General features: G+C 43.7%; 1 protein-coding gene across 1 annotated transcript in view; it reads left to right on the top strand.

Moving 5' to 3' along the window:
* The first annotated feature begins 260 nt into the window (after positions 1-260).
* The window catches only part of Mogat1 (monoacylglycerol O-acyltransferase 1), a 31,836-nt gene continuing 19,459 nt past the window's right edge, over positions 261-12,637 (top strand). Inside the window, exon 1 of the mRNA XM_008825814.3 lies at positions 261-674. Within this exon, the coding sequence (XP_008824036.1) occupies positions 581-674 (94 nt within the window). The 5' untranslated portion in view covers positions 261-580. The remainder of the gene's footprint in view (positions 675-12,637) is intronic.

Here is a 12,637-nt window from a genome sequence, read left to right on the forward strand (position 1 = left end):
TTGAAAGAATGAATGGTTGGAAATTGTTCAAGGTTCGCGTAGGAATCCGAGGATACAAAACATTGCACCCTAGCCCACTCTCTCGGGCCCCGGAGTATGGGGGTGGTGTGGAAACCCAGCTGAATAAATTCAAGTCCTAAGCCTTTCTCCATCCTCTGAGAGACTCAGAACTGTCCCCAGTCGTTTGGAGGAAGGGGTGGGTTTTAGGGCGGATGCTGGAGTCAAGCCACCGGGTGATCGTTCAGCTGAACAATAGTCCCTGCTGGAGATCCCAGGTTCTGGCAAATTAGTCAGAAGCAACCTCCCCGGGTCCCTCGGGTCCTTCTCGGCGCACCCCACGAGGCCCGGAGCGCCGCAGGGGGTGCGCCCCGGGCGCAGCAGCCGCGGCTGGGAGGGTGCGCTAGCAGACCGCGATCGCAGCGAGCGCCGGTGATTGGCAGCCCGCCGCCTCAGCCGCGGCGCCCTCCCGCCCCAGGTCGAAGTTCTGTCCCCGCCCGCTCCCGGGCCACCGCCTCCTGGTTATCCGCCTCCGTCCACCCCAGGAGGCTGCAGGCAGCCAGCGGGTGCGCCGGGTGGGACCATGAAGGTGGAGTTCGCGCCGCTCAACATCCCGCTGGCGCGGAGGCTGCAGACCGCGGCGGTGCTGCAGTGGGTCCTGTCGTTCCTGGTGCTCGGTAAGAACCCGCGCCTAGGGGCGCGGTGGTCGGCCACTCTCCTCCCTCTCACACGTACCCAACCCTGGACTGCTCTGAGCCTTCTCAGCTCCCCTGTCAGCCAGAGCAAGGCAGGTCAAAGAGGGCGTTTGGCCCTAACTTGGGACTCTGCGCTGTGGTTTCTTAACCCACTCAAAACAAATAACTTTACCAGTTTTAGTTTCCCTGTTGCTGTTTTATTTTTAATGTGAGGCACGTCTTAATCTACAATAAAAGGCACAGGTTATTTATAAATAGGCAGCTCAGTGAGTTTGGATAACTGCATATTCCCCTATGTAACCATGACCCAATAGGGCTATAGAGTTGCACTTTAGCACCTCAAAACTTGGTAAACTCGTTTCTGGAACTGTTGACTCATGGATGGAAAAGGAAGGCCTCTAGATATTTAAAACCTGAAAGCTTTGCCTCCTCACCCTCAGGACAAATAGCCACAGTAACTGTTCTGTGTTTAGCTGTTTAGCACTTTTTTCTGTTGCACCATCTCCTTGGCCCAGAATTGTGCTTATGCATAGACAATGCCTGTTGCATTGGGTTTGAGTAATTTCTGCCCGGAAATCAACCCACCCAGGAGTGAGCTCTGGCTGCTACTAGCCAACGCTCATGTAGTGACAGCCCAGGAGCCAAATCCTGGAAGTCACTTGGAAGATGATCCTTTGTGTTTGTTGTGCTCTTGGAGAAAAGGGAGAGCAAGAGTGAGAGGGAGAGCGAGAGCAAAAGCGAGAGAGAGAGAGAGAGAGAGAGAGAGAGAGAGAGAGAGAGAGAGAGAGAGGAGAGGAGAGATTACTGAGCCTTCTCTGGGAACTTAAACTTTGCTGAAAGTAAAAATCATTGCTCTAAGATAAGTGTGCACTGATGGGCTATATAATAATTGCATTATAGAATTTTACACATTGGAAGTGGTTTTTTTAAATTTTTACAAAAACTTTATTGAGAATTTCATACGTGCATATAAGATGTTTTGATCAAATCCATGCCCACTCCCTCCCCTCCAACATTACCCCCTCTGAAGAGGTAACCCTAAAATCTTTTAAGGATTAGATACAAGCTCCCAAATACTTTTGACATTTTTGGCCTTCGAACAGAGTGTGTTGCTAACAGGCCCAAGGATATTTTCACTTTTAGCCAAGAAACTGGCTACATTTCTTTGGGGTCTTTTTACCCTAACCGCCTAGCCAATTCCTACCTCCTATTATCACACCATCCTCTGAGTGGGTTACCCAAATTGCCAATAGGGAATCAGGACACAGACCACTCTGGCTTCTTCCATGCTGAACAGTGATGCAGGGTGAGGCAACTGGAGTACCCCTTCAGTGGGTCTATCTAAAAGTCTCCCAAATTGCATAACTCTTGTCTCTAAGGGGAGAAGAAAGTCCTTGAATCCTGAATAGGAGATGTGAAGGAGAAGTAAAGGCAAGAGTAATTAGCATTACAAGTTCTAGACAGGGAACTACAAAAAAGTCAGAACAGGGCAATTTTCAAGTGTTCATATGAGAGGCAATTGGAGTTTCTTGACAAGGGCTGGAAGTGGTTTTATGTGTTGAATGCATTCATGGATCTCAACCCTGGCTGTGTATGAGAATCACCAAAGGAGATTCTTAAACAGTTAGATACCCAAGCTCCATCTCTAGAATTTCTAACTCATTGGTTTTGGAATGGAGCCCTCATTGAGACTTATAAAAACAAAAACAAATACAAAACTCTCCAAATGACTCTGGTGTGCAGCAAGCATTTATGAAAAGGCAATTCAAAACATTAACGAATTCATTAGGTCCTCACCTGCCAAAGCCTGAGGCTGGGCTGCTGACAGTGCATCCCATTTTGCTCTGCACCAAAGGACCAGTGACATTCTAATGACAAGAGTATGGAACACTTAGTATGTGCAGTGCTACTCCAAGCACCTTCCACTATTAGCCAGACCATCCTCAGAACAACCCTGTGAGGTAAGGACTATTCCTGCGCTCTATGCAGACGTGGGGCCCGAGAGGTGAAGCGAATTAATTGCTCAGGGTTACGCAGCTAGTAGGTAGAAAAGCCGGGTGCCCAAAGCCCCTGCTTCAGCTGCTTCGCATTCGTTTCCATGGCCTCACTTCCTAACCAGTCACGCAGAAGTCTCAGAGAGCCCAGGTCCTTTCCTTTGTGGAACTTATCATTGATTGCATTTGTAAATGTCTGGTTATTGAGAGGTCTGTATGGCCTCCAGGTCTCCAGCCTCAGTGAGGTAGCACCCGGCAGCTGCCTGGCCAAAGAAAATACCCAAGAAGCACTCATAGTAGGATTGTGTCCACTCTGCCATCCAAAATAGAAGCTACATGCCACATATCTCTGCATATGAGCTCATGTCATCCCTTTAGTAAGGGCAGGACCAACCCTTTACTTCTGTCACAGCAAGGAAATTATTGTACAAGGTCATAGGGCTGGGCTTGGGGAGGGAAATTGAACCACATATGCTGCATGTCGGTGGATTCATGTTTTCAAACACAGAAGAGTAAAGAGAAGGATACAGGGTCCCACAAGCCCATTACATGGGTTTCTTTTTGTTGTTGTTATTGCTGCTGTTAGACGGGGGTGTTACTCTAGTCCACACTGACTATGTAACTCTGGCTGGTCTCAAACTCACAGCAATCTTTTTGCCTTACCTCCAAGTTCTAAAATTGTAGGTTTGAGCTACTTACATCTGTCTTTAGCTTCCAATTATTTAATACTTTGCCCTTTTTATCTGTTATTTTCAAAAATATTTTAAATTCATTTATTTGTGTTGTGATATTGTGAATTGAACCTAGGGCCTCACACATGCTAGGCAAGCACTGTATCACTCTTGACCTCCTGACTTATTTTTAAAAGATTACATTTGGCATTTTATTTTTGTTTTTGTTTGTTTGTTTGTTTTGTTTTGTTTTGGGGGTTGTTTTTTTTTTTTTTTTGATTCTTTTGAGATAGGCTTTCCCTTTAGCCCCCGCTGACCTGGAACTCGCTATGTAGACCAGGCTGGCCTCGAACTCACAGAGATCCGCCTGCCTCTGCCTCCCAAGTGTTGGGTGTATTGTTATTTTTTTATTGCATTGCTGGGCATGGAATCAGGTCATCACTCTACACTTCCTGTGAGTGTACTCCCAAGCTACCCCCAGCCCACATTAGGATATTTCCATCTTAAATACCTTAGTATTCGTATTTTAAAAAAGTATTTTATATACAATGACATTGCCATCGTCACTGCTAGCCTGATTAGCAAATCTTGCTTAAAGTAATTTAAACCAAGGGCATATTTAGCTATCCTATACGGTACCAAAAGTCCACTTTTACTGGGCATGTGTTTGAACTTGGGTCTTAACAAGATGCTCGCTCTGTGTTTGGCTTCTGTGTCGTTTGCTTTAGAACAGAGCTTGCTGGTGAAGCTGTGCTGTACAATCTGCGGAGGGTGTCACTTTGTGGATTTGCCTGCTCCTTTCTAGCGTTAAATGGAAGTTAGAGTGTGAGCACACGCTTGTAATGTCAGCACTTGGAAGGCTGAGGCAGGAGGATGGTGAATTCCAGGCCACCTTGGGTTACAGAAGGAGACTCTGCCTCAGAAATTAAAAAAACAAAAGAAGAAGCTACAGGCTTGATAAGATTTCAGTGATTTGGGTTTTTTTTTTTTTTTAAGGCAGGGTCTCCTTATAGCCCTAGCTTGCCTGGAACTTGCTGTGTAAACCAGGCTTGCCTCGAACTCTGCCTGCCTTTGCCTCCCAAGTGCTGGGATCAAAGGCATGCACCACCATACCTGGTATAGTTCAATGATTTTGATGAAACCTTTTCGGCAGGACGTCTTCCAGGATGCGCTGAGTGTTTCCATAGCATCACAGTGAGATGCACACAGCACCTGGTTGTGCCATTCATTATTAGTGCCTAAGGTTGGTCAGTGGGCTCAAGAAGGAAGTAAAGGGTCAGGTGATCCTGAAATTCATTTGTCAGTTATAAAATCAGACGCTTTCTTTGAAAAAAAAATGTTAAGTACCTGTCATCCAATCTTAATAAAATCCAATACAAGAAACTGAAATATCCCTTACTAACTTGTATATCAGTACAATGCTAAGTAGCGGGCGTGTGATGGTGTATACCTACAATCCCATAGCTTGGGAAGCTGAGACAGGATGATCTTGAATTTGAGGCCAGCCTGTGCTACATAATGTAGAAAGATCTTGTGCACCCTTCCCCCCTCCAAAAAAAATTGGAAAACTGAAAAACACTTACTGACCTGCAAGCCTATGGGAGAGACATTATTAAATATTTTACATTTTTTTCTGGGTTTTTCTTTTTTTTTTTTTTTTTTTATTTTTTGAGATAGGGTTTCCATGCAGCACCATCTAATCTAGAACTCACTATGTAGACCAGGCTGACCTCATCTCACAGAGATTTCCTGCCTCTGCTTCTGGAGTGCTAGGATTAAAGGTGTGTATCACCACATCTGGCTCTTAATTTGTTTTTAAATATTTTTATTTGTTTGTTTGTTTATTTATTTATTATTTATTTGTATGAGTGTTTTGCCTTACCAATAAGTCACTGCTTTGCATTCCCATGTTGTGTTCTGTTAAATGGACATATTGCAGTTAGTGCACTTCTATGTTGGTGCAAATTTATGTTGTTGAGATCACGAATAACATTGCTGTAAAGTGTCACTTAGCAACCTTTTCATGAGAACATGCTATCTTTAAAACTTCTTTGTTTGTTTGTGCATGTGTTTTTGTATGATGTGGAAATGCTATGGCGCCCATGAGGAGATCAAAGGAAAATATCATGGACTTGCTTCTCTCCTTCCACCTTTATGTGAGTTCTGGGGATCAAACTCAAGTCTTTAGGCTTGTGCTGCAAGCACCTTTACCCACTAAACCGTCTCACCAGCCCCAAGATGCTTTCTTCTTGGGTAAACTTAAGCCTGGACTGGTGAAATCAGTCACATGGCAGGTACAGGTTTAACTTTTTAAGAAGCACCAGTTTTCATTCCCACTAGCAATGCAGGAGAGTTCTATATCTTTGCCTCTGTTTGATGAAGTCAAATCTTATTATCTGCAGTTATATTAGTTGTGTAGTGCCTTCAGTTTACATTTCTTAGATCACTAGTGATGTCTCCAAGCCTTTCCATAGCTTAGGGGTGGAAAGCCCCTATAACAATTATTATTTTGTAAAAGCAAGCCAGGCATGAAACACAGAAGCCATAAATCTGCAGTTAGCAGGAAAAACTAGAGACACGCTGACCTGTTCTCCAGGCAACCAGCGGCCTGCTGATGTGTTTTCAAACCCATACCTTGGTGTACTTAAGCCACACATACCTGTTCCCATACCCTGGGCCAGCTGCCTTTTAGTTTTCAGAGGCTAGATTTGTCTGGACTCCAACATGGCATAGCTATGATCAAGAAGGTGCCTTGTCAGTCTCTTTTCACACTCTAAACAGTGTCATTTGAAGAGCAGAATGTTTTAATTTTGATGAAGTCTGTTTTATCAGTTCGTGTGTGTGTGTGTGTTCATGTGTGGGTGTACAGGCCCCCACATGCCAGTTTGCCAGTGGAGGAGTGTCAGTTTTCACTTCTCTACCTTGTTTGAGGCAATCTCTTCACCTGTCATTCCCTAAGCCAGCTAGCTGGCCTGTGAGCTTCTGGGAGAGTCTCCTCTCTTGGCCTCCCATTTTGCTGTAGACCTACTGGAATTGCAGGTGACTGACTTTCACTTAAGTTCTGGGGATCCAAGCTCAGGTCATCAGGCTCATCAGGTTTCCGTGGTAAGCACTTTTAGCCACTGAGCTATCGCCTCTGCCCTAATTTAGTTTTTCAGAGAGTATGCTTTGATGTCATATCTAAGAAATCTTTGTGTAATTGTTTTTGTTGTTATTAGGTGTTTTGTTTTTTGAGATGGGGTCTCTGTGTGTAGCTCTAGCTGGCCTGGAACTCACTATATAGACCAGGCTGGTTTCCAATTTAGAGTCTCCTGCTTCTGCCTCCCAAGTGCTGGGATTAAAAGTGTGTGCCACCATGCCTGGTGTTGTTTTTGTTTAAGGCAGGGTCTCACTAGCTCTGACTGACCTTTGAGCCAGGCGTGGTATCACACACCTTTCATCCCATCATGGGGGTAGCAGAGGCAGGCGGGTCTCTGTGAGATCAAAGCCAGCCTGCTCTACATAGGGAGTTCCAGGTCAGCTGGCACTACTGGGAGACCTCATCATTCAAAATAAGAAAAAGAAAAATAGAAGATGAGGATCACTACCTGCTGAATTTTTTGTTAAAATGCAGACTCTCAGAAGTTTGACCCAGGGAGGGAAGGCCACTAAATTCTTACTTTTATTTTGAAAGAACTTCAGAAATAATAGTTATGGAAAATTAGAAAACTCCATATGCTTAATCTAAATTATCACACCGCCAACTTTTTTTTTTTTTTTTTTTTTTTTTTTTTTTTTTTTTTTTTTAAAAAAAAAAAAGAGGACGATAAAGTGTCAACTCGACACACCTACATTGAGGGTACCTCAGTTGGGGAATTGCCTCCATTGACTGGCCTGTGCAAGTCAGTAAGCAGCATTCTTCCATGGCCCGTGCTTCAGCTCCTGCCTCCAAGTTCCTGCACTGAGTTCCTACCTTGGGCTTCCTGATGAACTGTGGCCTGGGAGATGAAAGACAAATAAACCCTTTCCTCCCCACGTTGGTATTGGCCAGAATATTGCCACATCAATGGAGGAACAAACTGCCTTCCTTTCTTGGCCTCCCCTCATCTCTCTCTCTCTCTCCCCTCTTCCTCTCTGTGCCCTCCTCCCCATTTACATACTATCATTATTTTATGAATACCTAAAAATGTGCATCAGTGTTTTGTGTGCATGTATGTAGGTGCACTATGTGCATGCAATGCCCATAGAGACCAGAAGAAGGCATTGAATCCCTTGGAACTAAAAGATGGTTGTTAGTCACCATGTAGGTGTCAGGAACTGAACACAGATCCTCTGCAAGAGCAGCCAGTGCTCTTAGCCACTGAGCCATCTCTCCAGTCCTCTGAATACCTTCAAAGAGTAACTTACAGACATGGCTGCTCTTTACCCCAAAAGACACCAGTGTATATTACTGATTATATTTACTGATTTTGTGTAAATCAGGGGCATTCTCCTAAGAGTGTCATGTTAAAACACCATTCCTGTTCCAAAGGAAATAAGATGGGATTTATTCTGAGTCAATGTGCACAACCAAGGAAGGATTGAGACCACTGTGGAAGAGGTCAAATGAACTTACACAATCACAGGGCTAAAGAAAGTCATAAATCAGCATATTTACAACACATTGGTGGAGGCATCAGGGAGTGACCTACCGCATGCCAGAAGTCTCTCATCTAGGTTTCTGATGTTATCTCACAGGACTCTAAGCTTCATGGCTGATGAAGCTAGAGATTGACTAAGCTTAGCAATACACTCTGAGTTTTACCTGGTAGCAGGGAGCATGTTGGGCCAGGTACAGAGGTTCTCCAGCATCCCATTCCTCACTTAGTGTCTGGCCACTAAGCAGTCTACAGATCCATAGTACAGATGTCACTTCAGAGAATTTCAGTCACAGTATTCACAGTACAAACATCCCGTCCAGATTCTGTGCTGTGATGCACCCCGTAGACATTATTCGTATCGTAGCAGTGGTAGCTCCATATTCATATCGTAGCCACTGTCTCTTTAGAGTGAAGGAGCCATGCCTCTTTGTTTACTTGTCACATCTTTTTAGTCTCCGTTGAGCTGGAATATTTGAGGGGGAACATCTTGCCGTTCACTTGACTGATTCATACTAGATTCTTAGACTCTCCTGAGCACAGAGGCCTCCTTTGGTCAGGATAGTTTCATGGCTTCCCGCACGCAGCTACATGGTTTCTGCATGTTTTGTCTCAAGTTTGCAAGTCTTTCCAAAGTACACAGATCAGAGGACTTGTTTTTAACTAGATTCTTGTTTGGATTTTATTTGCCTTCTGTAGATAAAGAGCTAGGTCAAAAATAGATTTAAGAGGTGAAAAATGTTGTGCTTAAGTAATACTTCTAAAGTGTGGGGTAAACGCACATGAGGTAAACCAGGTTGCAACATTTGTCTTTTGCACCATTTTAAGAAACTCTGGGACAGAATTTCTTTTAAAGTATGAGTTATAAAGACTAGAAGGGCTGGGCATGGTGACACATGCCTTTAGTCCCAGAATTTGGGAAGCAAAGGGAGGGGAATGTCTGTGAGTTCCAGGCTAGTCAGGGTTGCACAGTGACACTGTCTTTAAAAAAAAAAAAAGAGCCAGAAAAGTCAGAAGACAGCAAATGGCGTTGGTTCATGTTTTGAGTCAAGATGCTTTCAGGAATGTAGCTGAACAGAAATTCTAATGGGTTTTGCTTGCATGTGATTTCCATTTACTTTCCCCATTTCATGTTAAATCATTAAAATAAGCATAGAAACAGATTTTTTGTTAAATTTTTTTTACATTTATTTATGTGTATATGTGTATCTGTGGATACATGGGTGCCACAGAATGCATGTGGAGGTCAGAGGACAACTTATGGAAGTTGGTTTTCACCCTCCTCTGTGTGAGACCTGGGAGTCGAACTCAGGCCTTCAAACTTGGCAGCAAGTGCCCTTACCTGCTGAGCCATCTTGCCAACCCCTGTTGTTTTGCTTTTGTTTTTTTTAAAATGGGATCTCTTGTAAGCCAGGCTGGCCTCCTGATCCTCTCACGTTGGCCTCCTGAGTACTGGGATTACAGGTGTGTACTATCATGGTCAGATAGAAACAGTTTTATTGGGGAAAAACTCAAACTTCTTGGATGTGAAAGGGAAGGATGTACATACTAGTAAAACATGGAGTCATTTCTTAATATTGATAATGTAAATACATAAATTTTGATCTGTTTTCATGTTGCACGTTGCTTATGAAATCTTAATTGGAGGCTTTTTATTTAAATCAATAATTTATTGAAAATTTCATACACACATATAAGGTGTTTTGATCAAATCTTAATTGGAGCCTTTTAAAGATGTGACTGTTCTTCTGTGAGATTTGTTTTTCAGAGTTTGGCTTGAATTTTTCCCCCTTTTGGTAGAATAATTTAACTTCTTTTTTAAAAGATCTTTCTGAGGGTTGAGATTATAGCTCGGCAAGAGAGTGCTTGTTTAGCTTGAAGCCCTGGGTTCAATCCTGGGTTAGTTTTAAATGCCAACTTCTCATAACTAAGTATTCTCTGGGAAGACAGTCTCATTTGAGTAACTGTTTTTTTTTTTTTTTTTTGTCTTTTTGAGACAGGGTCTCCCTGCAGCCCCAGCTGTACTGAAATTCACTATGTAGACCAGGCTGGCCTCTATCTGACAGAGATCTGACTGCCTCTACCTCCCTAGTACTGGGACTAAAGGTGTGCACACATAACTGTCTTTTTTTAAAAAAAAAAAATTTTTTTTTTTTGAGACAAGGTCTCCCTGTAGTCCCAGCTGGCCTGGAACTCACTATGTAGACCAGGCTGGCCTTGAACTCACAGACATCCACCTGCCTCTGCCTCCTGAGAGCTGAGACTAAAGGTGTGCACCACCACACCCAGCTTAAAATTTTTTTTATTTATTATTTTTATTTTATGTGTATAAGTGTATTGTCTGCATGTATTAAGTGCACCTAGGCCATGCAATACCCACAGACATCAGAAGAGGGTGTCATGATTTATTAGCCACCATGTGGGTGCTGGGAACTGAACCTGGGTCCTCTGCAAGAGCAGCCAGTGCTCTTAACTGCTGAGCCATCTCCCCAGCCCCGTTGAGTAACAGTCTATCCATGGTCTATGGGCGTGTCTGTGGGGAATTGTCTAGAGTGCTCCTTGAGGTAGGAAGACTGCTAGGCGACACTGTTCCCCAGGCAAAGGATCCTGAACTAGGTGAGACAGGAGAAAGCTCAGGAAAGCAAAGCAAGCTAGGATGCTTTATGCTTCCTTTGTTCTGGACTGCAGATGTGATGTCACTGACTGGTTGAGTCCCTCCCATGACTCCTCTGAAGTGATGGACTGACTTGGAATTGTAAGCCAAATAAACCCTTTTCTTTCCTCAGCTGCATTTTTGTTGGGATGTTTTATCACAGCAGCAGAAATGAAGCTAGAACAAATCCCCAGGACCACAAAAACAAAGTAAAACAAAATATGACAATGATTTTTCATTGTAAGAAAATTCATTCTATGCTGGGCGTGTGGTGCACACCTTTAATCTCAGCACTCCGGAGGCAGAAGCAGGTGAATCTCTGTGTGTTGGAGGTCAGTCTGGTCTACATAGTTCAGGCAGGCTGGGGCTATGGGAGACGCTGTCCAAAAAAGAAAAGAAAAGAAAATTTGGAAAAGTTGAAAAACTTAGAACTTTTAGACGAGAGTAGAACTGGGATGTAGCTTAATGAAAAAATGCTTGCTTAGAATGCACAAGGCCCTGGGTTCAAAACCATAGAAAAATTCTATACAGCCGTCATTAACATGTTGGCATATGCTTTTCATCCTTGACCTTCTTAATTAAACAAATCTAATAATAGATTTACCTGAGAATAAATCAAATAACATATTTAGTTAAACCATACAAAATTTATGTTTTAAAACGTCTCAGTCATTGGTGACTGATAACTAACTAAAACTAATAATTATTGTGGCTTTCTCACAAGTCATATGCTATGTAACGATTTCCTCATCCATGTGCTTGTAAGTAACCTATATTCCTGCAAGTAGGCCTTCGCCCATGCTTCTGTAAGTAACCTCTCTTATGCTCCTGTGAAATAACCCTTCACCATGCTTTCGTAAGGAACCCAGTAAACTCACTGGTTCACCAAGCTGGCCTTGAGTACCATTGTTTCTTTGGTCTGTCTTTGGTGCCCTATCTGTGGTGACAGATGCCTCTTCACACCTTCCCGGGAAATGGCATAACATCAGAATTGTTCTTGTTCCCCTGAGCACTGCCTAGGGTGACCTAGCTGTGCTTCTGCTCTTCCAGAATCTCGTTCGTCTTTGAGGTTTGGGTGCCTGTAGACCAGCAGTCTGGTGGTCTAGCAGCAGTCTGGTGGTCTAGCTGAATCTGGCTGCCAGAGTGACTGGCAGACAACCCTGGGCTGCTTTACAATTCCATCTGCACTGCTGAATGATACATTCTCAGCACCATGACTATTGGTGATTGCCCGGGCAGCAACAGGAGCACAGAGGGAGTGAAGAGAGGAGCTGCCTGGTTCTGTCAAAATCGCTGCCTGTTCCCAGAAGACATCAATATTGTTCTCCAGTGTTACTTTATCCTCACCTCATTTCTGTTCTCTATAGGCTCCCAAACCAGAGGGAGAGCAGGAAAAGTCAGTATTTGAGTTTCTCTTCTGTAGGATCTAGCCCCCTTCACTCCCCACTTGGTGCCCCATCTTGCTATCGGCTCCATAGATAACATATTGGCAAAAGGGACCCAGTTTGGGTGCCAAACCTGGTAACATTCCAAAGACTTTCTGCACAATTTTTTGTTTCACATCTGGATATCTTCCTACTTTATGCTACTATTTTAAGTTCTTTTAAAGACAATCTTTTAGAGCAATGCTAACCTCACAGCAAACTTGACAAGGCACAAAGACATCCCAGTTACACCAGTGCCAGCCAGTGCTGATATATTTAACCTCCTTTGTGGTCAATATCTCCTATTGGAGAGATACCTACATTGCACAGGATAAACCTCCCTTGATATATCATTATCTCTCCATCCCATAGTTTCCCAAATAGGAGTGTGTGTGGCGTATGTACACATGAGTGCGGGTGTCCACAGAGGCCAGAAGAAGGCAACAGATTCCTTGGAACTGGAGTTACATATGCTTGTGAGCTTCCCAACATGGGGGCTGGGAACCAAACTCAGGTCCTCTGCAAGAGCAATGCATACACTTTAAAAAAAATTACTTATTTCGCCGGGTGTGGTGGCTCATGCTTTT

The sequence above is a fragment of the Nannospalax galili genome, unplaced genomic scaffold (assembly GCF_000622305.1).
Source record: "Nannospalax galili isolate Female #2095 unplaced genomic scaffold, S.galili_v1.0 scaffold127, whole genome shotgun sequence".
NCBI classification, from domain to species: domain Eukaryota; kingdom Metazoa; phylum Chordata; class Mammalia; order Rodentia; family Spalacidae; genus Nannospalax; species Nannospalax galili.